Genomic DNA, 27882 nt, shown 5'->3' on the forward strand with positions numbered 1-27882 from the left:
CTCATGTGATCTGCCTGCCTCAGCCTCCCAAAGTGCTGAGATTACAGGCATGAGCATTGTGCCCAACCCCATTGGTTCTTATCTGTAAAGTAAGGCTAATGATAGCACCTACTTCACAATAACCTTGGAAAGATCAAAGTAATTTAGAATGGTGCCTACTTAAAGTAGGTGCTCAACTAATAATATTAGCTACAAGAAAAACAAACAAAACAAAAAACTGTTCTAGGAGTCATGAGGATCGAATCCTACCTCTGACTGAGGAATGGAGAAAGGGATGAACTGATATGTGGTCAAGAAAATGCAGCAAAATGTTAACGGTAGAATCTAGGCAGTGAGACTATGGTGTTCACTGTGCATTCTTTCAAAATAGCATCTTAGAGATGGAGGGAAAAGAGATTCAAGGAGGAGACTTGCCATTTCTTGCCAAGGACAAAGTCATGAGGATGTGACGCTTAGAGTAGTGAGTGAAAAGGAGAGTATCATAGAGATATCGACCCAGAGTCCTGATATCATAGAGACCCTGTTATGAACTGAACAGCTTTTCCCCCAAAATTCACAGTTGAAGTCCTAATTCCCTGTATTTGGAGATAGTATCTTTAAGGAGGTATTTAAGGTTAATTGAGGTCATAAGAGTGGGGACCTAATCCAGTCTGATTGGTGTCCTTATAGGATGATATTTGGACATACAGACATACCAGGGGTGTGCACACATGGAGGAAAGATCCCACGAGCACACAGCGAGAAGGTGGCCATCTGCAAGCCAAGGAGAGAGGCCTCCCCAGGAACCAAATTGGCTGGCACCTTGATCTGGGACTTCCAGCCTCCAGAACTGTGAGAAAATTAATTTCTGATGTTTAACTTGCCCAGTCTGCAGTATTTTGTTATGGCAGCTCTAGTAGACAGTCCCTGAATTAACCAACCTGGGAATTATCTACCTGCTGCCTTCAGTGATAGAATAAATGTCCTTATTGCTTTAAAAATAAGCCTAGCTCTGCCTGCTACTTTCAATAAGTTATTTAACTTCTGCAAGCCCCAGTTTCCTCATCTATAAAATGGGCATGATAATAACTTCTACCTCTTAGCGTTAGTGTGAAAGTAAATGAGAGAGCATATGAGAAGATGTTTGGCACAGCGATCACAAATTAGAATGTGACCACTTCTTTAAGAAACAGAGAGTGTATGAAAGCTCTTCTTACATTACTGTGTTGGTTCTTCCACTGGACTGGGTGAGGTAAGGTAAAAGGGCTGGATCGCTTGTTGCTTTGTCCAATGAGACCATGCCATATTTCATGATGAGGCCCAAATTGCTAGCAGGACACAACCAGGGTTTGGTGCACCATACTGGTACCATATCTTGGTGTTCAGATTAGGGGTCAGCAGCATGTCTGCAGAGCACCAGCCTCACCCCTGGGGCCCACCTCCCTCCTGATGTTCTGCAGGTACCAGCTTCCCAGGGTAGCACCTAATGTTGCTGCTCCCTCCATGGCCCAAGCCAGAAAGGCAGTCCCATAAGACATAAGTCCCATAAGAGTACCCCAACCCACCAGGCAGCCACTTACCCACATCAGCCCCACTGAGTGCTTTTCCCAGGGGCCAGGGCCTCATGTCAATTCTCCTCCCATTCACAGCGAGCGACTGCACACAGCCTTGAAAGCCTCGGTTTGTCCCTGTTGCTCTAACCAACCAGTAAGCGCTGGGAGCGCCACCAAGATAGAGAGGTGTCCGGAAAGTAATTTTACTGTATTGGCCCTTTAAGAAAGATGACCACTCATGAATACTCTCACTAAACAAAATCAAAAGCCAAAACACACCAGATTTTTATGAGGGACATGGTTAAGACGTCAGTGACAGCCCCAGCATTTTCTTCCATCTGTATTTATCTTTAAGACCTTGCCTTACTGGAAAATTAAACCCACGATTACCGTAGGGAGCTCAGTGAGTTTCTCAGAGGGCTGTGCTTCCAGAAGGGAGGATTTTGGAATGTCTAGAAGGGAAGGGAAGGGAGGTCAGAGCCACGCCTCACCCACCAGGCAGTGAACCATGCTAGGCATCCAACAAAAACGTTCTCTTTCCAGTCCTGACACCAGTTGACTGTGTACTTTGGAAGGATCTTAGGGCTATTCTGTGCCTCCAAAGGTGATAATACTAATTTTGTATACAGTGGCTAACAATTACCTTTTCACTGTCCTAGTCACCTTTATACTATATCCTGAGAGAAACATTGTTGGGGTGGGCGGGGGGTGGAGGGGAATTACCAAACAGATTATGATGCAAAGTGTTTTGAAATTTGCTTATGAATATGACTTCTTTTTTTTACAGTGAGGTAGGGAAACTTCCCATCTTAGACCAAACCACAATCTGGATTGCAGGTTTAAAGGTTACAAAATACAGAGCTGAAGATTAGATGGGACAGAATTAAGTCACCCTTGGCCTTTTTTTTTTTTTTTTTTTTTTTTTTTGAGACAGAGTCTCGCTCTGTCTCCCAGGCTGGAGTGCAAAGGCACCATCCTGGCTCACCGTAACCTCCGCCTCCCAGGTTCAAGCAATTCTCCTGCCTCAGCCTCCTGAGTAGCTGGGATTACAGGCATGTGTCACCACGCCTAGCTAATTTTGTATTTTTAGAAACGAGGTTTCACCACGTTGGTCAGGCTGGTCTCAAACTCCTGACCTCGTGATCCACCTGCCTCAGCCTCCCAAAGTGCTGGGATTACAGGCATGAGCTACCATGCCCGGCCTGGTCATTCTTTTTTTTATGACCAAAATATCTCATTTATCTGCATTACAGGGTAAGGAAGGGTGTCAGGGAAAGGCACGCTGCCAGAACTTATAAAATGTTCAGAGTGTAAGACTCTGAAACATAATCTTGATACTTTAAACTTCTGTTACCAGCAAGTGGAAAATCTAATGATTGTTTTATCTTTTCTGATGAAGAGATAAGAATCATTTGTAAATAGTAGACTCAACACAAGCTAGGAAGTGGGTTTTCAGGGTCAGGTTACGCTGTTTGCCAGCCACTGAGCATGCTGCTTTCATTAGATGAGTTAAATGTCCTCTTGGCTTCTTTCACCAAGATTCTCAGAATTCACTTCTTCTGGATCCCGTCCTGGCCCTTCCAGTTTTGTTCCATGATCTGGGACCACAGCAGAAGGCCTGACAGCTCAATCCTTTTCTAGAGCATAAAGTGCCTTGTAGGGGTGGGTAGCTATTTTGCTGTGCCCTTCGCAAGATCCCGGGCAGCAGTCTTCAAACCTGGCTTTTACATTTCAGATGAGGGTTGCCTTCTGATCCCTGGAGCTTGCTTTGCCTGCCTGTACAGAGAAATGGAAGTGCCCTGGAATTCACATTCTCCCAGGACAGCCCTTAACAGTTTCGGATGAGTCTGAGGTATAATTTATACTCCAGAGCTCCTCTACCGGATCAGGCAGAAGCCATACCCTGAAAAACCTGGCCTGAGATCTCACTCTTGCTGATATCCTCTTCTTCCCCGTCCGTCTCCTCTCTCTTAGCAGTTTCTCCTGGGAGCACTTTCTTAATACATCACTTGCACAGGACTCCACATCTCAGGTCTGTTGCTGGGGAATCCCACTTCAGATAGAATCAGTGTCTCTCAGAAAGCTTATTAAACAGCCACATCTGTGGTCCTGCTTTACAACTTGCTTAGCAAGTCTCACTAGTATGGAGGCAATCTACAGCCTGAGTATCCATAAAGCTACATGCTTCTTGCAATTACTTATTTTTTTTAAAAAAAAGATGATGATATGGCTTGGCTGTGTCTCCACCCAAATATCATCTTGAATTGTAGCTCCCATAATCCCCACGGGTCGTGGGAGGGACTCAGTGGGAGGTAATTGAATCATGGAGGTGGTTACCCCCATGCTGTTCTCGTGGTAGTGAGTTCTCATGAGATCTGATAGTTTTATAAGGGGCTTTTCCCCGTTTGCTCAGCACTTCTCCTTGCTGCTGCCACGTAAAGAAGGATGTGTTTGCTTCCCCTTCCACCATGATTGTAAGTTTCCTGAGGCCTTCCCAGCCACGCAGAACTGTAAGTCAATTAAACCTCTTTTCTTCATAAATTACCCAGTCTCAGTTTCTTCATAGCAGTATGAGAACGGACTAATACAAATGGGGTCTGGCTATGTTACCCAGGCTGAAGTGCAGGGCTATTCATAGGCTCAAACATGGCTCACTGCAGGCTTGACCTCCTGGGCTCAAGTGATCCTCCCTCCTCAGCCTCCCAAGTAGCTGGGACTAGAGGCATATGCCACCACACCTGGCTAATTTTTCTGTTTTTGGTAGAGATGGGGCTTCACCATGTTGCCTAGGCTAGGCTGAGTTCAAGTGATCCTCCTGCCTTGGCTTCCTAAAGTGTGGGAATTACAGGCGTGAGCCACTGTGCCTGGCAATCAAATTAATTCTTAATTCTTTTCTTTTTTTTTTTTGAGATGGAGTCTTGCTCTGCAGCCCAGGATGGAGTGCAGTAGCGCAGTCTAAGCTCACTGCAACCTCTGCCTCCCAGGTTCAGGCAATTTTCCTGCCTCAGCCTCCTGAGTAGCTGGGATTACAGGCGCCCACCACCACGCCTGACTAATTTTTTTATATTTTTAGTAGAGACAAGGTTTCACATGTTGGCCAGGCTGGTCTCGAACTCCTGACCTCAAGTGATCCACCCACCTCAGCCTCCCAAAGTAATGGTATTGGAGGCATGAGCCACTGTGCCTGGCTCAATTAATTCTTATATTCATTAAAATCATAGAATCTTGAGATTAACAAAAAATATAAAAACTCTTATAATTCAAGCTTTCACTGGCTGTTGGATTCCTGGTACATCCCTAACAAGAAGTTTAGATAAGTTACGCCTTGAACACCTCCCAAGGATACCCCCCTCTCCTGAGATAGTCTGTTGCACTTCTGTCCCTTTGTATGATTAGGTGAAGCTAAAATCGACCTCCTGAGGCTCACTCCATTCAGCTCTGGCCTTGAGGGGGCGTCCATGGAGTAAATCTTTCTTTCCCAAGACTCTCCCTTTGACTCTATAATGAAAAGCCACCTTGCATGCCTTCATCTTCTCTTCTCCAAACTAAACATTGCTCCTTCAATCAATCATTGAAGGGATTTCAAGTCATCTTCCAGTTTGGGTGACTACCCCTGGAACTGCTCCAATTTGTCTGCAGCCTTCTTAGAATGTGATCCAGATCTGAATGTAATCCTCTCAGAGGATTAGAGTCACCATCTGAGTCACTAGAAGCTATCACATAGTCACCAGAATAGAATAAGATCATCACCTCCCTTTTTAGATGCTATGACTCTGTTAACACAGCCTATAATTCTTTAGCTTATTGTTACCACATGACCCTGTTTGTTAACAGCTATGGAACTTCCCCCACTTTAAACGATTAGACATTTTCACAGGCTTCTATTGTAGCTTCCCCATTCTGTCTTCATGTTAGTATTTTGGACCCAAGCTAGAAGTTTCTTCATTCCTATCAAACTCACTTTTATCATGTTAGGCCTATAGTCCTGGCACTGATGCAGTTCACTGACCCTGTCTTTTTCTTACCTAGCCATCTGAGCATAAACAGTCTCCCTGGATCCACATTTACTAAATTTGAATTCTTATTCCTTTGGAACCACTGGGATCCAAATTAATGAGATATTTTCTTCTATATTTTGGAAGGCGGGGTGTCAGCAAGGCATAGCCCTTTATATCAGGGGTCCCCAACCCCTGGGCCATGGACCCATACCAGTCTGTGGCCTGTTAGGAAGCAGGGTGCACAGCAGAAGGTGAGTGGCACGGTGAGCGAGCATTTCCGCCTGAGCTCCATCTTCTGTCAGATCAGCTGTGCCATTAGATTCTTACAGGAGCACGAACCCTGTTGTGAACTGCGCATGCGAGGGATCCAGGTTACACGCTCCTTCTGAGACTCTAACCATGCCTGATGGTCTGAGATGGAACAGTTTATCCCGAAACCATCCCCCAACCTTGGTCCGTGGAAAAATTGACTTCCACAAAACTGGTCCCTTGTGCCAAAAAGGTTGGGGACCACTGCTTTATATAATGTGTCTTGCTGGCAAAGAGTAGAGAGGAGCCCAGGCAGGGAGGAAGCTCTAGACATATAAACAAAGGCTTTCTTGCTACATTTTTCCTTGGAGAATACAGACACCTGCCTGATTATAATTATAGGCTCAGTTCCCTGGCAGGCTGCTAATCCAAACTGTTTATTCTGAACATAGTCCTAAAATTGCCCAGACCATAACAAATATGTGAATACTAGGTGATTTGCTGAGTAGCCCAACAGTCTGACTTTTTTTTTAACCATTTCCTACAATTACGGCCCCCCTCAAAGGTAGATGAACAGCTTATTCCTGCATTTTGAACCAAGTGAACCTTTCAAGACTGTCTTCTAAAGCCACAGGATTGCAACACTCCTGCCCTAAAAGCAAGCTTTGTGTTTGACACTAATAATGGCTTCTAGGCTGGGTGTGGTGGCTCATCCCCATAACCCCAGCACTTTGGGAGGCCTAGGTGGGAGACTCGCTTCCATCCAGGAGTTCATGACCAGCCTGGGCAACACAGTGAAACTCTAACTCTACAGAAAAAAAAAAAAAAAAAAAAAAATTAGCCAGGCATGGTGGCACATGCCTGTAGTTCCAGCTACTTGGGAGCCTGAGGCGGGATGGTTTGAACCAGGGAGGTAGAGGCTGCAGTGAGCCATGATTATGCCACTGCACTCCAGCCTGGGGGACAGAGTGAGACCCTGCCTCCAAGTAATAATAGTAATAATGGGTTCTATTCTTCTAATATGGGCCTTCTTCTACTGCTGGCTTTGATGTACTTAGGGAAAGAGAACATGTCCTTGGGCACAGTCCTGCAACATGGACCTATGCACCAACAGCAATGATGCTTGCAAGTTTAATTCTTCTCTTTGGTAGATGTGCAGTGGATGTGTGCCCTGAAAGCTCACCTGGAGTGCAAGACCACTCAGGAGCACATCAAAGGTCTGTTGCATGGGTTCACCATGAGAAATAGGCCTTACCAAGCCCATCCAGAACTTGAATCCTGCAGACTCTGCCACGGCTCTCTGCAGTAAGCCCTTCTCAGGAGACTTATGGTGGGTGGTATGTGGGGTGGGCAGGGTGTGGGGCTCATACATACCTGAGACTGGCCTGTCACTGGGGTGCCATTGTTCAGCTGCAGCAGCCCGTTCAGCCCATCTCTGTAGAGCATAACCGTGTGCCAACCCCCTAGTTTGATTTTGGTCTCACTTACGATGATGGCAACCCCAGTTCCACAATTAAACCTGTTGGGGAGGAAAAGGAAAAGAAGATTTCTTGACGAACCAGGTCATTATGTTTTCAGATTCCGTGGACGTCACTTCCAGGTCAACAGCTCCCTTCAGAGTCAGTCTGTTCAGAGTCATGTTTATGAATATCACGTGCTGTTGAAATCAATACAGGGAAGAACTAGGCACCTCTTCCTGGGGACGATCTCCGTCTAGTTATCTTTCATCTACCCATAGGACCTTTCAATGTAGGGCCTTTGTTAACCTGATTTTTTCTGCAACTTAGAAAATCATGGGCATTTGGGTACTGTGCTCGCTACCTGCGTGACGGGATCTGTACCCCAAGCCTCAGCATCATTCACTATTCCCACGTAGCAAATCTGCACATGTACCCCCTGTATTTAAAATAAAAGTTGACATTAGGCCAGGCATGGTGATTTACGTCTGTAATCCCAGCACTTTGGAAGGCCAAGGCAGGCGGATCACCTGAGGTTAGGAGTTCGAGACCAGCCTGACCAACATGGTGAAACCCCGTTTCTACTAAAAATACAAAGATTAGCTGGACATGGTGGTGGGTGCCTATAGTCACAGCTGCTCCAGAGGCTGAGGCAGCAGAATTGTTTGAACCCAGGAGGTGGAGGTTACAGTGAGCCAAGATCAAGCCACTGCCTGGGCAACAGAGTGAAACTCTGTCTCAAAAATAAATAAAAATAAAAAATAAAAGTTTAAATTTTAAAAAGCTGGGCACAGTGGCTCACATCTGTAATCCCAGCACTTTGGGAGGCCGAGGCAGGTGGATCACTTGAGCTCAGGAGTTCGATACCAGCCTGGCCAACATGGCGAAACCCTGTCTCTACTAAAAATACAAAAGTTAACTGAGCACGATGGCAGATGCTTGTAATCCTAGCTACTCAGGAGGATGAGGCAGGAGAATCACTTGAACCCAGGAGGTGGAGGTTGAAGTGAGCCCAGATTGCACCACTGCACTCCAGCCTTGGCAACAGAGACTCCGTCTCAAAAAAAAAAAAAAAGAAATTAATGAAAGGTAGTAGCTAATCTGCATCCCGTTTTCTTTTCTTTTCTTTTGAGAAAGAGTCTCGCTCTGTTGCCCAGGCTGGAGTCCAGTGGCGTGATCTCTGCTCACTGCAACCTCCGCCTCCCGGGTTCAAGCGATTCTCCCACCTCAGCCTCCTGAGTAGCTGGGACTACAGGCGCATGCCACCACACCCGGCTAATTTTTGTATTTTTAGTAGAGACGTGGTTTCGCCATGTTGGCCAGGATGGTCTCGATCTCCTGAAATCGTGATCCGCCCACCTTGGCCTCCCAAAATCCTGGGATTACAGGTGTGAGCCACTGCAACCAGCTCCCATTTTCTTTTGACTGGAAGTACGTGATCACTTCTGCTCGGAAGGAATTTAGCCTTCTTTGTTTCTGAAAAGGACAGGACCCATAAGAAAAGTAAAGGAAAAATCATAAGAAAGAGAAAAAGAAAAGAAAATGATGGGCAACTAAGGACCTCCTTCTTGTTTTCAGCAATTGCCAAATGCTTACAGTGAATTCAAGCTACAGTGAATAGAATGCAAGTCACTGTGTTTCCAGGGATTTCTCTGGGGACTTTCCAAACTCTCAAATAATAAAGCTCAGTGATATTCATAAAAATATAAAAATCCAGGTCTTCAGGCTCATTTTGGCAAGCTGGCCAGCCCTGCCATCTGTGCTTAGCTGTACCTCAATACAGGCGAGGTCCATAGGAGGCTCAGGAGTGAGGTGAGACAGAGGAGGGGTGTCCTCAGATGGCTGCCTTATTCTTGTTTTTATCCCAACCTCCCTATGGCCCAGGAGTGCCCATGGTCACTATGCCTAACAGGTGGAATATTGGACCTTTCTGGTCAACTTCCAAATAGCCACCATGCCTCTTCCACATGGATCCTGAGACTGCCGGTGGGGAAGGAGTCGTAGCCGGCATTTTCCTTACTAGGATTTGCATTAACTGCAGCCACTTCTCAGGCCCTCCCTTTGTCTCGAGATCCTCAGTGAAGTGAGATGCAGTCAAGAGGCATTGCAAAACAGGCTTACCCTGAAGAGGTTAGCAGATTCACTCAGCAGGAGTTACATAGTTGGAGAGCTGCTACCAGCTAACAACTGCCAGTGCTACTGAGAGTCTATCCGATCCTCCAAGTGCTAGGACCCTACAAGGTGAAAACCACCGCCCAAGATCCTGGTGGCTAACACCAAACTTCTGTGAATCAAATCATTTAGTAAAGCATGGGGGCCCATTTTCTAGCCCAAGTGGGATGCTCAGAAGCCTTCTTCAACTTAACCAAAAACACTTTTATGCTGAAGATAATTTAAGAAGACAATAATGGCTGATGCTTATTGAGTACTTGCTCTGGGTCAGACGCTGCTCTAAGCGCTTTTATGAATTAACTCATTTAACCCTCACAACAGCCCCATGAGGAAAGGCAGGCTTGGAGAGGTTGCGCCACATGCTGAAGGTCAGGCAGCAGGGGGTTGGTGCCATTAGGATGTCAGCCAGTGCGCCACGGAGAAGGACAAGGCTGGTGCCCGTTGGTTGTTCACAAAGAGGTGCAGTGCACACCTCCACAAGACTCATTAAAATCTTCACCCTTCCACAAAACTCTGCCCCCCAGAAGACCACACATAAGCTAAAGGTGGCTTCCAAAGTGTGTTGGGGGAGAAACGATGAGGGCAGTGGAGGCAAGCCAAAGAGTTCCCAGCACAGCCCAGAGGAAGATGAGGATGGGGAGCCCATAGGAGGTTGGAGGCTCCTCTCAGTCCACACCTGTCAGCCACATTTGCCAAAGGGAGATGAGAAGACCCCAGCCTTCTTCCCATCACATCCACTAGAGCTCCAGAGAAAAGAAACTGTATTCCTTTGGCTCACTCTGCATCCTCAGGATTGACAGGAGTGCCAGGTACCCTCCTCAAGAAACATTCAACAGCACCTCCAGTGCCAGGTACATTCAACAGCACCTCCAGAGCCAGGTACATTCAACAGCACCTGCAGTGCCAGATACATTCAACAGCACCTGCAGCATCAGGTATGTTCAACAGCATCCCCAGGACCAGGTACACTCTACAACACCTCCAGAGCCAGTTACACTGTAGGTGCTGCTGAATGAATGAATGATTTCCAAAACCCAAGTTTTATAGGTTATCCTGCAATCCCAGTACACCAGTATTTGGTAAACTGGTTCATACTCATTTTATACAAACCATTCTTTCATCTACTAGAACCTATCCTGTATATATTTTTTCATACTATAAAAATGCAAATATAATGTAAGATAATGTAACAAAAAAAGAGTGTGAGGCTTTTGGCAGGAATTACCTGAACTGCAGCGAGCGTCGGATGATAGCCAGGGACATGAAATCCCCCCTCCCGTGTTCGTTCTCCCCACAGTAGAGCAGTAAGCCATCCTCTGCCTCCGCCTGTGATTATACAAACAAAAGCCACATGAACAGTAAGCACCTCCCCTTCCTTAAAGCACCATCTGGAAAGACACAAATGTGAAACATGAGCATTTTCTCCTCCACGATCCTATCTACAAAGGGTCAAGCATGTGGGCTCCAATTCACTCCCAGATACCTGGTCCCAGTTCATTTTCAATAAACAAATGGCAGTGATATAAACTGAGGGGTAGCAGTGAGGCGAGAGCAAGGTGACCCCATCTTTGACCCGCTCTTTACTTGTCCTTTGTGGATGCACCTGCAGAGCCTCAGAAAACCAAATGTACAAAGACCACGGTCACAGTGAGGATGTTGCTGGTGTACATCCAATTCTATTTTCACTTTGTTCTTTCTATTTCCTTCCCTCTGGGGAGGCATGCACATTTGCTTCTTTCCTTCTATCAGGAGAACAGGATGGTAAGAATAGCTCAGCCGAAAGCTGTGCTGGTGGTCTTAGACTAAGACAGGTCATTTCTTGAAGACTCAACAATGTGGCCATGACTTCAAATGAGACTTCTTTCCAGACCTCCAGACCTTTTTGTGTCATTGGAGATACCCAAAAGAATCAGTTTAAGCTGAGGTCACTGACTGAATTCTTATCTGCAGTTGATTCAAATCAGAGAACCTCCACTGGGCCCTCACGAAGCAAGGCTTGCGTAAAGAAAAGTTTTCTATTTGTTCAGTGACAGCTATCACAATGAAGACAGAGAATTGGGCTCTCTTTTTAAACAATTTTGGAATGGGGAATGCATTGTTTCTTCTCAATCCTGGCCTGGGAGAAATCACTATTGTGAACAACATTGCTCGGACCCCAACATTTTCACTTGCAATCTTCATGCCAGCTACTCTATAGTTCAGTAATATACAAACCCACCGTCTCCTCACTGTCACACTTGAATGTTGTGAATGTACTCTTCATTCCTATTGTCTCCTGAGCTGGTTTAGAGACAGGCTCTGTGTCATATTTACCTTTCGTCACTCTCCCTGCTGCCCCCCTTCCTCTCCCCCAGCCTTTGAATGTAGCACATTGCTGTGTTAAAGTGTCCAAAAAGCACTCATCAAACAACACATCCCTCTTACCCTAAATTCAAGAGTAATTTGAAATGCCTGATAAGAATTCTTCAGAGGTTCAAACGTTACATAGGAGTGGCCAAAGAACTGAGGATACTGGATAACAATATCTGAAGAAGAAAAAAGACAACACAAAAGAATGCTACTTCCTCACTTCTTCAAAAGCAAAAATCAGTATACAACGTTGCCTGAATATCATTAAGTGAGAACCCTCACTAATCTATTCAACTTCGCTATCTTCTTTTCTATACTTTTTATACCTACAACTCTCATTCTTGGAGACTTTGAGCTTCTGAAATTCTTAGGAAGAAGCTGCATTTTTGGAGACCGGCACTGGCTTTCCTAAGAAGAAACCAATGGCTTTAGGGCCACTGTCACTTGCCCTCAGCTATACAGGCCTTTGTGTAATATAAGTTGGCCCAGTTGTTATCCTTCTTAACCCTCATGCATAAGCTTTAACTGCATATTTTGGTAGAGATGTGATTATGGTAAAACCTACCTCTCTAAGATAGTATCAGGATGATTTATTGATTGCTTTAAAGGGACTACACATTTGGCACACATAGAAATAGGGCTGCTGTCTACTTAGAAGCAATGAAAGTTGCCTCACAATTTGCCTTGTATAGTTAATTTAATGACCAATATGTGGACGAAGGTACTTATCTTGGAGAAGGGACTAGAAGGAACTATGTTTGGACCACAAAACTGCCCTCTGGCTCTCAATGGTGCCAATTCATCACCACATTCTTCCTCTCCCCCAAGGGCCTACCTTCTGAGCAGCTCTCACCACCTTTGCCCAGGGTGCACTGGCATCGCGAGCCCCCCCAGGTGTAGTCATTGACACAGAAGCTGTCAGCAGAGCAGAGAGTTTCATCACAAGGCATGTCAAAGAGCCTTGACATTATGGCCACACCATTCTTCCCCTTTCTCTGTACGGGAATGGGCTGGGGAGCCACCGTGGTCAAAGGGAGAGATGCTGAGGTAGGGGGGATGATCCTAGAAATGGTCTTTGGGTTAGATATAGACATCTTCTTGCTTTCCACCAAAAATTTCTTATTCCCTCTTTTGGTAGCAGGAAGTGGTTTAACCTAAAGCCAGAGAAGGAAAGGGGTTCAAGATGAACACAGAGCATGGCAATTGGACTGTTTTATTTATAGTTGTTGCCTAGTACTTGAAAACATGGTCACTTCCAAAAACCCTAGGATGGAGATGGGGAAGACAGCACTGACTCTAATTTATGGACAAAGAGCTTGATGGTCAGGGACTCATAGTGCTTTTCCTTGTATTACTCAGAAAATCAGCAGTAAAACTGATATTACATTATTTATTCTTATTACAATATGATGAAGATGCATGACTTTGTCAAGGAATTGTTCATTTCCTTATAATACCTGATTTTCTGAAATTTCCCTTGGTGGGAAATAGAAATATGTTTTTGCCAGATTGTGAAGTCCGCAGGCAGGAGCTGCCTATGGAACATCAGGATGGCTAGTACTTCCCTACTACTGATTTATCAGCACCTGGAGACTGATCATCAGACGAAACAAATCAGTGTTAAAAGCAAATGGGCACATTTAAGTTTTAAGTAAAATGTTTATGGTCCATTGGCTAAATTGTCTTGTTCGGCAAGAAAACACAAACACCCTGGGTTTTAAGAGCAGAGATTATTGTTACCTCCTCAAAGGAAATATCCAAATCTAAGTCGTCTTCTAATCCTTCATCATCCTCACCAGCTCCCATGTCGGTGATATAACGGGGTCCATAGCGGCCACTTCCCGCCTCCTCAGGGCCTTCACAAAGAAAAGCAGCACACCCTTCATCAGCACAGGCCTTCTTTGCACTATTGTCTAGCCTAACTCAGCCACAGGCAGAGCTGTACCGAATGGAACGCAGTGTATTGGAAACATAACAACGAATTCAACACAGAAAAGGAAGCGTCAATGACCAAAAGATATAAAAAAAGTTTCCTCTCATAAGTTACTAAGGAATTGCCAACTGAAACCAGAAAGAGCTTCCATTTTATACTGACAAGACTGGCAAAAATGTCAATCAGATAATAAAAATATTACTAAGGACGGGATCAATGAGGACTCATATGGTACTTGTGTAAACTGGTCCAGTCACTTTGTGAAATACTTGGAAATATTTCATAAAGTAGATGTTTGTTCATACCTAGCAATCCCACCCCAACTTACAAAAGCTGGAGAAACTCCTGTACCTGTGTACCAAAAGGCGTGTTCAAAACAGGTTCATAGCATCAGAATTTGTAATAGTAAAAAATACTCCAAATATGCTATTTATAAGAACAAACAACATCCCAAATGTCCATCAACAAAGAATGACTAAATTATTTATAGTATATCTATAGAATGGAGTACCATATAGTAGGGGAAAGGAATGAATCATCATTTAATATATCAACATGGCTTAATCTCACATGATTTCATACAAAAAAAATGCAAGTTGCAAAAGAACGCATCTAGTTTGATGACATTAATATAAAAGACAACAGCAAACAAAACAATGTATTACTTAGGGATACATATATATGTAATTTAAACTCTTTAAAAAAGCAGGACAAACACATAAATACCCAAGGGAAGATAGAAAAGGGATGTGAATGAGGTGTGATTCACAGGGGCCTTTGAGAGTATTCCATCATATTCTGTTTCTTAAGGTAAGTGCTGGGTACCTGTAAATATTCATATTTTTTATATGTTGTATATATACATATATATACTTTTGAAGTACAAAGTATTTCACTAAAAGGTCTTTAAAACAAAAAAGGGAGATTATAGTAAACACTCCCACAACCAAAAACAGGGGGCCCTATAAGGTATCTTGGGGGTCAACCATTTCATCCATCTTAGCAGGACAACGAAATCTTTCAGAACTGAAAGGTGGGTGAGAAAAGCTCTCAGACGTCAATACAGAGCATTGTCTTTTGGGGAACATTCAGTTGGCATTTTTATTCAACTGTCATCCGCAGAATCCACTGATCCACAGCACTCTGATTTAGGTTGCACACGGGAAACACTCCACCAGGAGGTGGCAGCCTTTTAAAGAGCGGCTCCAGGGCACCTGCATGTCCTCACAGTGGATTTGGGCCAGCACAGGTACTAACTTGCTGCCCTCTCTCAACTGAAAAAGCCAGGCACCAGCCTTTAGGGCAGTAACAACTTTGGCAACAGAAACTGGCTTTGGTAGGATGCTGCCGCTCATTAGTTATTAGACATCCAGTGTTTGGATGCCTAGTGAAAAAGAAAAAGGAAAAATAACATAAAAAGCATAAAAAACATAAACTAAACTTAAAGACATTTTGCTTTCAGAATAAGCTAAGTCATGCACCATTCTCAGGAAGACAAACTCACCCTCCTACATTGTCTGTCCAGGCTGCTACAACAAAAGTACCATAAACTGATGGCTTGTAAACCACAAACATTGATTTTTCACAGTTCTGCAGGCTGTGAAGTCCCAGATCAAAGGGCTGGCAGTATCTGATGAGGGCACAGATGGTGCCTTCTCACTGCATCTTCACATGGTGGAAAGGGCAAACGAGCCCCTTTGGGCCTCTTTAATAAGGGCACTGATCCCATTCACAAGGACTCCACCCTTATGATCTAAGTACCTCCCAAAGGCCCCTCCTTGGGGGTTAGGATTTCAACATATGAATTTGAGGGAGACATAAACATTCCGACCATAGCACTCCTCCAAACAGAATAGCAATCAGATTGAAAATGGAGTGGAAGGAAACGGCAGAAAGTCGTTTTTGTCAGGGGGCGTGCTGTTGACCAGAAATCAATCTCCTCCCAGACCAGAAGAGAGAAGTGCAGTCAGCAGATGATGCAGATGACCCAGAGACAGGGTGGAGTGAGATGTTCTCAGGGTTTCGGGCGCATCTTGGTGGAGGTGGGATAACAAAGGGGAGGCAGTGTTCTCACCCCTTCCACACCAATTCCCCAGTTTTATTTAAAGTAGTCCACCTGTCAACTGAAAATTCAACCTGTCGATGCCAGATTTATACCTGGATGCATGTTCTCTCAAGCCACCGGCATGCAGCGTATCTGTGTGCCAGATGTCTTCACACAAAAAGCCCTTGAGGACAGCTCCTTCCTCTTGTCTCTATCTTTGTACAGCAAGCAGTCCCCCTTATCTGTATTTTTGCTTTCTGCAATTTCATTTACCCTCGATCAACCACAGTCCAAAAATATTAAATGGGAAATTCCAGAAATAAACAATTCATAAGTTCTGAGTAGCACGATGAAATAGCACACTGCCCTGCTCCATCCTGCCTGGGATATGAATCATCCCTCTGTCTGGCATATCCGTGGTCCATATGCTCCCTGCCCCATGGTCTGCAGCCGTCTCAGTTATCAGATTCACTGTCATGGTATCGAAGTGCTTATGTTCCAGTAACCATTATCTGACTTCATAATGGCCCCACAGTGCAAGAGCAGTGATTCTGGGATTCAGATATTCCAAAGAGAAGCCATGAAGTGCATCTTTTAAATTAAAAGGTGAAAGTTCTCAACTGAATTAAGGAAAGAAAAAAATCATATGCTGAGGTTGCTAAGATCTATGGCAAGAATGAATCTTCTATCTGTGAAACTGTGAAGAAGGAAAATGAAATTTATGCTAGTTCTGCTGCATATATAGGGTTCAGTATTATCTGCAGTTTCAGGTATCCACTGGGGATCTTGGAACACATCTCCCGTGGAGAGGGAACTACTGTATCTATCTCTCTCGGCCCCTCTCTCTTTCTCTTTCTCCCCTCTGTCCTTTCCCTCACTCTTCATTTCTATCTCTGTCTCTCTCATATATTCGGAATTGTTAGATTCCAGAAGAAGAAATCCATTTGGTAGTAAAAGAATTATACAGCACATACATAAAGCAAGCTGGCTTTTGTCTTCAGTAGTTTGGTCTCTCTCCCTCCAGGCTGTTCTTCCTTGCCCTGTGCACCTTATTAACACATTCTCAACAAGGTTAAGATTCTCTTCATCTTTATCCTATGATTTCCTATCTGAAAAATCACCTTCAGTGACTCTCCACTGCCTACAACATAAATTCTAAGCTTCTTGGTCAAGAATTCAAGGTTCTCAATTAAAACAGCTCCTTTTTTCCTCCTTCTTCCCCCATCACCATGATTTATTGAATTCTACTCCATCTCCTCTTCTTATCAGGTACTATTGGGTGCTTAACATGATATATTTCTAAACTTTTCAATAATCTTACAAGGTAAGTATGACTAATCCCACTTTATACATAAGAAAACTGAGTTAAGAGTAGTTAAGTAATTTGCCTAAAATTAAAGACTTTATAACTGGCTGAGCTAAACTCAAATCCAAGGTCTGTCCGGTGACTGCTCTCCTAATCGCCTATTGCAGAAGAAGCCACTGTGGAGGTAGAAAGATCCTAGAATTTGAGAAAATTACCATATGTTGATCATTCTTAGTGTGCCAGGAGCTTTTCATACATCGCTTAAGTTAATCCTCACAAAATACTATAAAATTGGTGTTATTACTTCCATTTTACCAAGTGGAGATATAGACACAGAGAGATTAAATAACTTGCTCAAGGCAGACAGATGGGGAATGGCAGGGCTAGATTTTATCCTTGGTCTCTCTTTTGACTACATCATGCTACTTAATCTGAATCCTAATTATGTTTTCAGGTTTTTGTTGTTTTTTAAAAAATACTCTTCAAAAGCTATATAATAGCCAAACTGGCCTGCCAGTTGTCTCCTGAATGCATCTTGTATTTTCTTACCCTAGGATTTTGGTTAATGCTTTTTCCCATTGTCATCTTTTTCCCACTCCTATCTCCTTACACACAGCCTACCTATTCTCCCAGAAGGCATGCATTCTATGGAGACAGAGGTGAATGTGTGCCATCAGATGACCAAAATCGAGCGACATTTTAAAAAGAAAACAGACTCTTCTGGGAAAAATGGTGACTCCACAAAGTAAGAAGCCACCAAGACTTGTAGGACATTCCTTCATCTTCTCCTGGATGGGGCAACCCAGCCATGGATATATGCCTCCAATCAGCATAAATGCCCATTGCTTGATAAAGTCAACACATGTGTAAGATGGTATGTACATCTTCTGGGCTCCTGGCCTTAGACTCTTGCCCTTGTGTTTACCAACTCGATTGTAAATCCTTTGAGGGCAGAAACCATATTTTAGATTTCTTCATATCCTTTCCCTTCCTCCATGTCACTAACACTTCATGTACTCAACCAAGGTCAACACCTTTGAGAGAAGTGACAGGAGACACTCCCACAGTGCTGAACCATGTCCTGCCTTTGCTTAACATGGTGGGACTCTGCCTCCCAATCCAAAGTCCCCCAAAACTGCCACCAATCCTGTCCTTTTCCCCAAATGAAGCTAGAAGTAAGAATGGAAAGAGATCTAAACACCATCCAGCCCAATCTTCTCATTTCACAAGCATGGAAACCGAGGCCACAGAAGAGAATTGACTTAAAATCAAGATCATGCATCTCATTAGAGGAAGCTCTAACTCTAGAATCAGATAATATGACTCTAGTTCAATATCCGTAAGACTCTATTGCACAATTTTTTTTGGCATCAAGTATCTAAAGATAGTTCAGTCAGAAGAACCTGGAACCTAGAGAAGCCAAGGGTTAGAGCGTAGGTGGCTGAGATCTCTTACTGCCCCTCCATCTGCTCTAGGAAATTCTGTTTCTTGAAGGGAACTCAGAGAAAAGGACCACAAGCAAATTGCTGCTGCTACAAAATGATACCATAATAAGAATGGAAATAATCCTGGATTCTCTGCTCATTTCGACAAGTAAAATAAGGCACATATTTTTCAATGGATAATGTTCTTTGGTCTTTGTAAAAATTGTTTCCGTTTTGACACTTTTTGTAACCTATTTCTTTGAAACCTGAGTTCACTCAGTTTGGGGAAACATAGGGTACGGAAGAAGAAGGGGAAAAGGAATATGGAATCACAAGGATTTAGAGTCAAAGTAATTTTAACTTTCGTAGAAAGACCGCAGGGATCAGCTAACACAACAAGCCCATTTTACAGAGGAGTCAACTAAGGCTCAAAGAATCCATGAGACTCGCCCAGAGAAGCAGCTCATTAGTGGCAGAGTTGATCTAGAATTCTGGGCTCCTGCTGCTGCAACCCAGTCCTCTTTGCAGCATCCCAAACTCCCTCTCTCATAATAATCCAGGATAATAGTCATTTCCCATTTTTAATAAGAAGGAAATGAGCACAGAGAGAACCAGGCACAGCATGATGGAAGAAACCTGGAACTAAAGCCTCACTACTTCTCTTTCCTGACTGCCCCGCCACCTCAGATCCCAAATCCACAGCTTACAGGAAGTTTTTACCAATGTTATTTCTAAGAGAGCACAGAATGTACGGTCCAAGCCAGTGATAAGAATTCTCCCTGTAGCCTGGGGTTATTGTAATTAAAGTACATAACTTATCTCTTTCTACTTGGCACTTTGTTAATTAGGAAAAGAGAACATTAAAAAGGAGACATTTATTAGAACCAGAATAATCAAACCACTAGTTCAGGGGTTATTCCACTGTAAAAAAAAAGTTAATAAACAAAACACAAATTTTTGTTAATAGATAAAAGGGTGACTTTTATTTTATTAAAAAACCTGTGCTTTGTTTTAATAAAGGCATCACAGGTTTTCTATAAATAATGAGTTTCTCAGCTATATCAACATGATGTAGTTGGAAATATCGGTAGTCATAGAATCCAAATAATTGGGAGAAGGACATAAATGGCTTGGGTGACCTTGAGCAGGCCACTTCATCTCTCTGGGTCTTGTGTTTTCCAATAAAATAAGGAGTAGGATTAGACTTGATGACCTTGAAATCCTTTCCAGCACTAACATTCTGTGATCCTAAAAGTCACCCTTTTAATTTAGACATATTGCAGGCATCTGTCACATCAAGCAAGGTTTGAAGAAGAAACAACTGGAGAATTTTACTTATGTGGATGAAAAAGCAAACAGAAGTTAGTCCAGCACGGAAGTCACATGCTTTGGGATTGTAGCATTGTGTTCTCCTGTAGGAGGTGATCCATTGTCATTTATCGGAATCCATCTTCACTCAAAAGGACCAGGTTGTATTTTGAGTCCCTTCTCTTAATGTCTTTTAGCAACAACAAGGGAGGAACACTTATTCCCTACTCTTGAAGTTCCAGTCATGAGAATAGAGTCTCCCTAAGCACTGCTGGATTCTTGTCCAACCACTTTCCCTGCCTACAGAGGTGGGGACAGTGACTTGGCTGCTAAGTGGAAGCAGTAGGTCCACATTTCCGAAGGAGGGAAGCTAATCTATCAAAGGACCTTGGGGTCCGGGTGCAGTGGCTCACACCTGTAACCCTAGCACTTTGGGAGGCCAAAGTGGGTGGATCGCTTGAGCTCAGGAATTTGAGACCAGCTTGCACAACATAGCGAAAACCCATATCTAACAAAAATACAAAAATTAGCCAGGCATAGTGGCGTGTGTCTGTGATCCCACCTACTCAGGAGGCTGAGATGGCAGGATCACTTGAGCCTGGGAGGCGGAGGTTGCAGTGAGCTGGGATAGTGCCTCTGCATTCCAGCCTGGGTGACAGAGTGAGACCCCATCTCAAAAAAAAAAAAAAAAAGAAAACAAAAATAAAAAAGACCCTGGGGAGGGAGGAGGAATTCGATTTGGAACGAATTAATTCAGTTCTTCCTACCTTCCCTCTCCACCTAGCATAGTGGAAAACATTAGCCTGGGTAGGTGTGACTCCTGTGCAAACCCAAACTTTCCCTCAAGTGGGCTCTCCCATAGTCTGGACTGGACAGAAGAGAGTTTGCAAGCTCACTTTGGCTCTTAGAGTGAGCTACGTCTTCTGACCCAGCCTTTTTAGAAATAAGAATGGCATTTGATTCATCTGCTTCATCTTCATCCTTATCATCTTCCTCTGCTGACTGTCTTGTTTTATTTTTCAATTGATTTCAAAAGTGGGCAAAAAAAAAATGCTATTAATTGTGTCTCTTCAAAACCCTAATACCCACCAGAATAAGAATGGTTCTCTCCATGAGGCTGTAAGCCACAGACAGAAACTGGGTCATCTCTTTCAGTGCAAATGTTCAAGAATTGGATGGTTAGATGGAATAATGTCAGGTCAGACCTGTGACTTGAGTCCCTTCAAAGTCTTCCCAAAATCCTACGTGACTTGGCTCTGCAAGCTCGAGCCTCATCTCTCACCAATGTATTCCTTCTCACCGTGCTCCAGCTGTGCTGGCTCTTCTTTCAATGTTTTGGATGAACCATCCTTTCCTCTGACTCAAGGCCTTTGCTGATGCTGTTCTCTATGCTTAGAAATCTTATCCCTCACTGCCCATCCCTTTACCTTTTTAATTCTTTTATATTTCTGTGCAAAATCACTTTCTTAGGGATGTCTTCCCTGTATCCCAGACAAGGTATGTTCTCATAGCTCTCCTCTTTAGTGGCATTATGAGTTTGTAATTTTATGCTTATTTATGTGATGATTTCATAAATGTAATTCTCCCACCAGACTGTAAAATCCTTGAGGAAATCAACACTATCTATTTTGGTTTCTGTTGTACCACCCAAACCTCACTCAGTCCTGACACATTTTAGAAACTTACAGAATGTATGGAAAATAGAAACAGTGAACTTTTGGAGTAGTTTAGGCATACTAAAAATATATGACAGCAGCATTCATCTAGGTTCTTAACAGCAAAAGTTCAGGCCCAAGGGGAGCCACACCTTTCCAGGATCTTAAGGATGTCATTCTGCAGAGTGTTCCTGGAAAACAATGCACACCCAGAGCTCCTCTGGAGTTGATGTTCCCAGTGGCTCTTCTGCATTAAGTCACTTTGGCTTGGGTTATATGTTTTAAGTAAAGTCAGTCCTGCTATCCTGGCCAAAAAAATGACTGAACCAGGATCTATGCCTGATCTTATAATGACCACATTCAGACCAGCCATCTCTGAGGGTCCTTGATGTGACAATCTGTGCTTCACATTGGAAGGTAAGGTAGATATTCCAACCTCAGCTCCCTCCTCTCTCACCTGCTTCTGCTGTAGATATTACAGAAGCTAAATACTGGGTTTTTAAGTCCCCTTTGCTCATGGGGTGGGGGTAGGGAGAGTCAAATGAAAGTTTGGGTCACTAAGATGCATGTGGACACCTGTTGGAACCTCCCAGCTTTCTACATTTGCTTAGGCAGTGAAGGTGCTTGTGATAGCTGGAGCTGCAGCAGCTAATGCATTCCTAATTGAAACATGGTGAGCAAATAGCTCAGGTAGACCCTATCTTAGAAAATATTGAATCTGATGCTGGACGTGGTAGCTTACACCTGTGATCCCAGCACTTTGGGAAGTTGAGGTGGTAAGATTGCTTGAGCCCTGGAGTTCAAGACCAGCCTGGGCAACATAGCAACACTTCATCTCTATAAAAATAAAGATAAAAATTTTAATTAAAAAAAATTGCAACTGAGTACTTGCTGTGTGAGTGAGTCACAAGAGCGACTGGGTGACTTACCTAGTAGCTGGGTTCTGCATGAAGAAGGCCTGCACAACACCAGCCAGCACAGGAACTCAGGGACTGCAAAGATGTGGATGGCTTCTCTTGCTCTCCCTTTCCCCCAAATAATCTGCTGGAACCAGTCCCTTCAAATCTGAATGAGTCTAATGAATGCAGTGGTTTGACTGGTGGGGAAAAGTAGCTCTAAGTACTGGCCATAGGCAGATATGTTGTTCTTTTATGCTCAGCACGTTTCATGAAACTCTTATTTGACCACAGCCTAAGAATGGCACCTCAGGCATCCAGTGACTTCCAGAGGCCTCACCTCAAAGCTTCTCAGATGCCTTTATCTTTATGCACATCCACACAGCAGAAGCGCAAATGGTGCATAACCCCTGTGGGGTGTTGCCTTTTGAAGTACATAAGCCAGTCAACCAAACACATGCCACTGTGTCTTTCTCTCTCGGAGTCTCCCTTTCTAAAGATAACGGGGCCGTGGAAAGTTAAGCAGATGGCCAGAGACCAAGGTGTTATGCACCTGCTTCTCTGCCACCTGCTGATGGAGGAGACACATAGGCAAAGCATAACGGGAGAAGCGGCTGTGAACACAGCAGGAAAACCCAAGGCCATCTTTCCATCATGGTGTGTGAGAAATTTCAGGCTTGGAGCCTCTGTAAGTTTAGAGAATAACGAATAATAATTTCCTGGCAACCTTCTGTGGCAATACTTCAGGACTGGAGGTGGGGTGCGCAGTGTAAAATTCAGACAGGTGATTAAAACATTTCTAAACATCTGAAATGGTGGCTGACATTAGGAATTCAGTGCTATGTACACAGCAGGCACCCAATACGTATTTGTTAGATGAGTGAGTGAGTAAATGAGTGAGTGAATGTTTTCTATACGAGCCAAATCTTGCAGGGTGCTCTGCACATGGTAAATGCAAAATAAATGTTAGTTGAAAGACCCCAGTTATAATCTGATATGATCTATGTATCTAGTCAGTCATTTTCACTGGCAGTTTGGTAGCAATTGTAAACTGACTGTTAATCGGAGAAAACTATTACCCATAGCATCAGGAGGATATGGCTTTTGAAAGGAAGCTTGCACTTTGGTGGGTTCTCTCTCTCTCTCTCTCTCTCTCCTTCTGTGGGATAATCTGGCAGTACATATCACATTCTTTATCATTTACACTTTTTGAAAAGAAATTTAATGGCATGTGATATGTTTATGGGACAACATTATGTTCAGAAAAAATGTGGATCATTGGTGTTTTCATATGAGTAGTTGGGGGTGGGAGCAGGTTGGGATGGGTTGAAGAATGAATAGGAGGCTTTTAAAGAGTGGGTACAGTGAATGTGAACACAACAACTCTAGCTTGAAGGAAAGCAGGGAGATGGAGTGGTAGGTGGAGGGTTGTGAGCATAAGGAGAGGCTTTTCTATGAGTAGAGAACACACGTTTGTGTCCTTATGGGGATGATCCGCTAGAAAAGCAAAGATGAAAAGATAAATCATTTGGAGAGACAGGGTAACTAACCGAAAATTGACATACGTAGTATGGTCTCCAATTGGCTCCCTGAAAAAGGGGGCTCAATTCACATCTTGCACTGAGAAATCAGGAGCTAGATCAGGGAGAGTGAGATGGCAAAGAGAGCAGATGTAGCTTGTCAGTTGCTCACAGTCCAGTGGGGAGGGAGACTTACACGCCTACAGCTGCACAGCAAGAGGGCTGAAGCTAAGATGTGAGCACTTGAGTCTGTGGAGCTTCTCTGTTCCTTAAAGTGGCTTCCCATTTGAGTACCAACCATAATTCAGTTCTCCTTTAGGTATTCAGATGGGCAAGTTGTTCAAACCAGAGACACTTAGACCCTCTTCTCACTCTTTAAAGACAAAGTGCTAGGAGAAAATAATCGTCCAGACAAAATCCTATATCTAGCCTGGGCAAGACAGTAAGACCCTGTCTCTCAGAAAAAAAATTTTTAAATTAGTCAGGCATAGTAGCTCACACCTGTAGTCCCAGCTACTTGGTTGGGGAGCTGAGGCAGGAGAATCCCATTAGCTCAGGAGTTCCAGGCTGTAGTGATCTATGATTGCACCACTGCCCTCCAGCCTGGGTGACAGACCGAGACCCAGTCCCTAAAAAAAAAAAAAAAAAAAAAAAGGCCACGCATGGTGGCTCACACCTATATAATCCCAGCACTTTGGGAGGCCGAGGCGGGCAGATCGCCTAAGGTTGGGAGTTCGAGACCAGCCTGACCAACATGGAAAAACCCCGCCTCTACTAAATACACAAAATTAGCTGGGTGTGGTGGCACAGACCTGTAATCCCAGCTACTCAGGAGGCTGAGACAGGAGAATCGCTTGAATCCGGGAGGCGAAGGTTGTAGTGAGCCGAGATCGTGCCATTGCACTCCCGCCTGGGCAACAAGAGCAAAACTCTGTCTTAAAAAAATAAAAATAAAAATAAACCCTATATTCAATTAAATGGTTGTTCAACAGTAACAGCGAAACAAAGACATGATCATAAAGCCTGAGACAGTTTATCACTAACAGATCTTTAAACATTTATTCAAAAGTGTATTTCAAGAAAAAGAAGGAAAGAGTAAGATGCAGAGTTGTGGGCACAGAAAGTGGTAAATCTGTAAATAAATCTAAATAAGCATTAGAGCTACAAAAAAAAAAAAAAGTGGGCCGGGCGCGGTGGCTCACGTTTGTAATCCCAGCACTTTGGGAGGCCGAGGAGGGCGGATCACGAGGTCAGGAGATCGAGACCATCCCGGCTAACACGGTGAAACCTCGTCTCTACTAAAAATACAAAAAATTAGCCGAGTGTGGTGGCGGGCACCTGTAGTCCCAACTACTCTGGAGGCTGAGGCAGGAGAATGGCGTGAACCCGGGAGGCGCAGCTTGCAGTGAGCCAAGATCGTGCCACTGCACTCCAGCCTGGGCAACAGAGCGGGACTCCATCTCAAAAAAAAAAAAAAAAAATGTGGTTACTAAACAAGGTAGAACAAAAATACCAAAAAGTAACAGGTAACACAAGAAGGAATTGATTTGGACTGAAGCTGCTAAGGCCCTATTGATACAGAAGGGCTGGGCTCCTGCCTAAACCCCACCCTTAGGCCTGGAACCACAGCCCTAAGTGAAAACAGCTGACCCCGTTTTTCCAACCAAATGTTGCCTTTTTGGCTTGCCTCACCCCTGTCCTGTGCCCATAAGACTTCAGCTGGCAGAGCAACACGAGTGGCTGAGCAGCGAGGATACAAGCAGCTGAACGGTGAGCAGAGAAGCAACTGAGTGCTGGAGACTACAAATAGATGGATAGATGGCTAACTTCAGACGGTGCGGCTTCGGAGATGGGCCTAGCCGGAGATGGCTGGGCTTCAGGGAAAGATCACCTTCCCATCTCCTTTCCAGCCTCCCTTTCCGCTGAGAGCCACCCACCGCTCAATAAAGTCTTCTGTATTCATCACCTTTCAAACAGTTTGTGTGACCTGATTCTTCCTGGACACCGGACAAGAACCCGGGTGCCGAGAGGGCCGGGGCCGCCACCCTGACCCTCTACTAAGCTGGTTGTCTATTGGCTGTCCCTGGATGGCAGAGCTGAAAGAGCATGGTGGTAACATGCTTGGACGCTGCTGCGGGGCCCCTCACAGAGCCTGCTCCGCCAGAGAGGAGCGACCAGCCAGTGCCAGCATCGCTCTGGTTCCCCCACTCTTCCTCCCGCGAGGACTGGCCAGCAGTGGGCTGAGTGAAACCAGCCACTCCAGTTCCAGCCCACGAAGGGGGTCAAGGGAACGAATCTGTCTCATCATTACTGTTTTATTATTGTTTGAGAGGAGGGTAATAGATTGTGATGAACTTTAGACTGTTTAAGCGTGAGAGTTAACAATGTATGGATGGTAAATAAAATAATGTATATTTCATCCTAATACAGAGGAAGAAAGGGCTAAGAAAATACAGTCAATCCTATAGAAAATGGAAAAGGGCTGAGTGTGGTGGCTCATGCCTGTAACCCTAACACTTTGGGAGGCTGAGGCAGAAGGATCACTTAAGGTCAGACTGGACAACATAGTAAGATCCCATCTCTACAACACAACATTAAAAGAAATTAGCCAGGCATGGTGGCACGTACCTGTATTCCTAGCTACTTGGGAGGCTGAGGTAAGAGGATCACTTGAGCCTGGGAGGTCAAGGCAGCAGTGAGTTATGATTGTGCCACCACATTCCAGCCTAGGTGACAAAACAAGACTCCATCTCAAAAAAATAAAATAAAAATAAAAAATAAAATAGGAAAACAGCAGAAAGAAAAATCCTTCTCCAAGAAAAAATGGAAAAAGCAGAATAAATATAATAGCACAAAATAAGACTGGAGAAATAAATAATACATGTCAGCCATTATAACTATAAATGCAATAAACTTGTCATTTAAAAAACAGTGCTTCGAGACCATCCTGGCTAACACGGTGAAAACCCGTCTCTACTAAAAAAAATACAAAAAATTAGCAGGGCATGGTGGCGGGCGCCTGTAGTCCCGGCTACTCCAGAGGCTGAGGAAGAATGGCATGAACCTGGGAGGCGGAGCTTGCAGTGAGCCGAGATCGCGCCATTGCACTCCAGCCTGGGCGACAGAGCGGGACTCCATCTCAAAATAAATAAAATAAATAAGTAAATAAATAAAAATAAAAAAACAGTGCTTGTCAGATTGGATTTAATACATTTTGCTACATGCTATTTCCAGAAAGTATCTAAAACACAACATACAGAAACATCAGAAGTAAAAGAATGTAATATATATTCCAGGCAATAGATAAAAGAAAGCTAGTGTACCTATATAATTACTGGACAATGTAAATGTTAAGGGGGGAAAAAGAAGTATCATTACTGATAAGATGGTTATTAAATAATGATTAAAAGAATCACCAGGAATATAACATGATTCTAAACTCATATGCACCTAATCTCACAGCCTCACATACATACCAAGAAAAAAACTGAGAGAGGTGTAGGGAGATAGAGTGAGAAACTGTAATGTATCCTCTTAGTAATTGATAGATCAAGCTAACAAAAAATGCGTAAGGATAGATAAGATTTGAACGATATTAAAAATCTTGATTAAAAAAGCTTAAACAGACTTCTGAATACAAGAGACTTGGGAATAAATCTAACAAAAGCTATAAAGAACTTCTGGTTCCTGCACTCTTCCTGCCATGAGTAGTGGCCAGTGATGGGCTGAGTGAAACGAACCACTCCAGTTCCCGACCACGAAGGGGGTTGAGGGAACTAACCTGTCTCATCATTATTGTGTTATTATTGTTTGAGAGGAGGGTAATAGATTTGATGAATTTTAGACTGTTCAAGTTTCAGAATTTTCTCCATAATGGAGAAAAATTACTAAAGTACACTAAAAGACTCTGAAGAAAATCTAGATGAGATATAATGTGGTGATTAAATCAATGATTCTATATCATAAAGATGTCAGTTCTTCCAAAATTAGTTATAAATACAATATCATTTTCATTTTTAAAATTCAATATATTTTCATT

The 27882-nt window shown here is 43.7% G+C and overlaps 1 protein-coding gene and 1 long non-coding RNA gene across 4 annotated transcripts in view; one reads left to right on the plus strand and one right to left on the minus strand.

Annotated features, from left to right (window-relative positions):
* The window catches only part of EGFLAM (EGF like, fibronectin type III and laminin G domains), a 211400-nt gene that overhangs the window by 45658 nt on the left and 137860 nt on the right, over window positions 1–27882 (minus strand). For 2 of the 3 annotated variants that reach the window (XM_003810957.7, XM_034960152.3), the window contains exons 7-12: window positions 13498–13613; window positions 12593–12911; window positions 11833–11933; window positions 10634–10734; window positions 7154–7298; window positions 1560–1749 (exon numbers count right to left, since the gene is read on the minus strand). In XM_003810957.7, the coding sequence (XP_003811005.2) occupies window positions 1560–1749; window positions 7154–7298; window positions 10634–10734; window positions 11833–11933; window positions 12593–12911; window positions 13498–13613 (972 nt within the window). Of the gene's footprint in view, window positions 1–1559; window positions 1750–7153; window positions 7299–10633; window positions 10735–11832; window positions 11934–12592; window positions 12912–13497; window positions 13614–15847; window positions 16211–27882 lie in introns of those variants that run through there. The other variant, XM_008963325.5, reaches the window with a different exon arrangement.
* On the plus strand, window positions 16268–27299 carry LOC130541525 (uncharacterized). Its single transcript, XR_008955583.1, has 3 exons — window positions 16268–16340; window positions 17657–17914; window positions 19737–27299. It is a non-coding gene; the product is annotated as an uncharacterized LOC130541525 (long non-coding RNA).

Source organism: Pan paniscus, chromosome 4 (assembly GCF_029289425.2).
Source record: "Pan paniscus chromosome 4, NHGRI_mPanPan1-v2.0_pri, whole genome shotgun sequence".
Taxonomy (NCBI): Eukaryota; Metazoa; Chordata; class Mammalia; order Primates; family Hominidae; genus Pan; species Pan paniscus.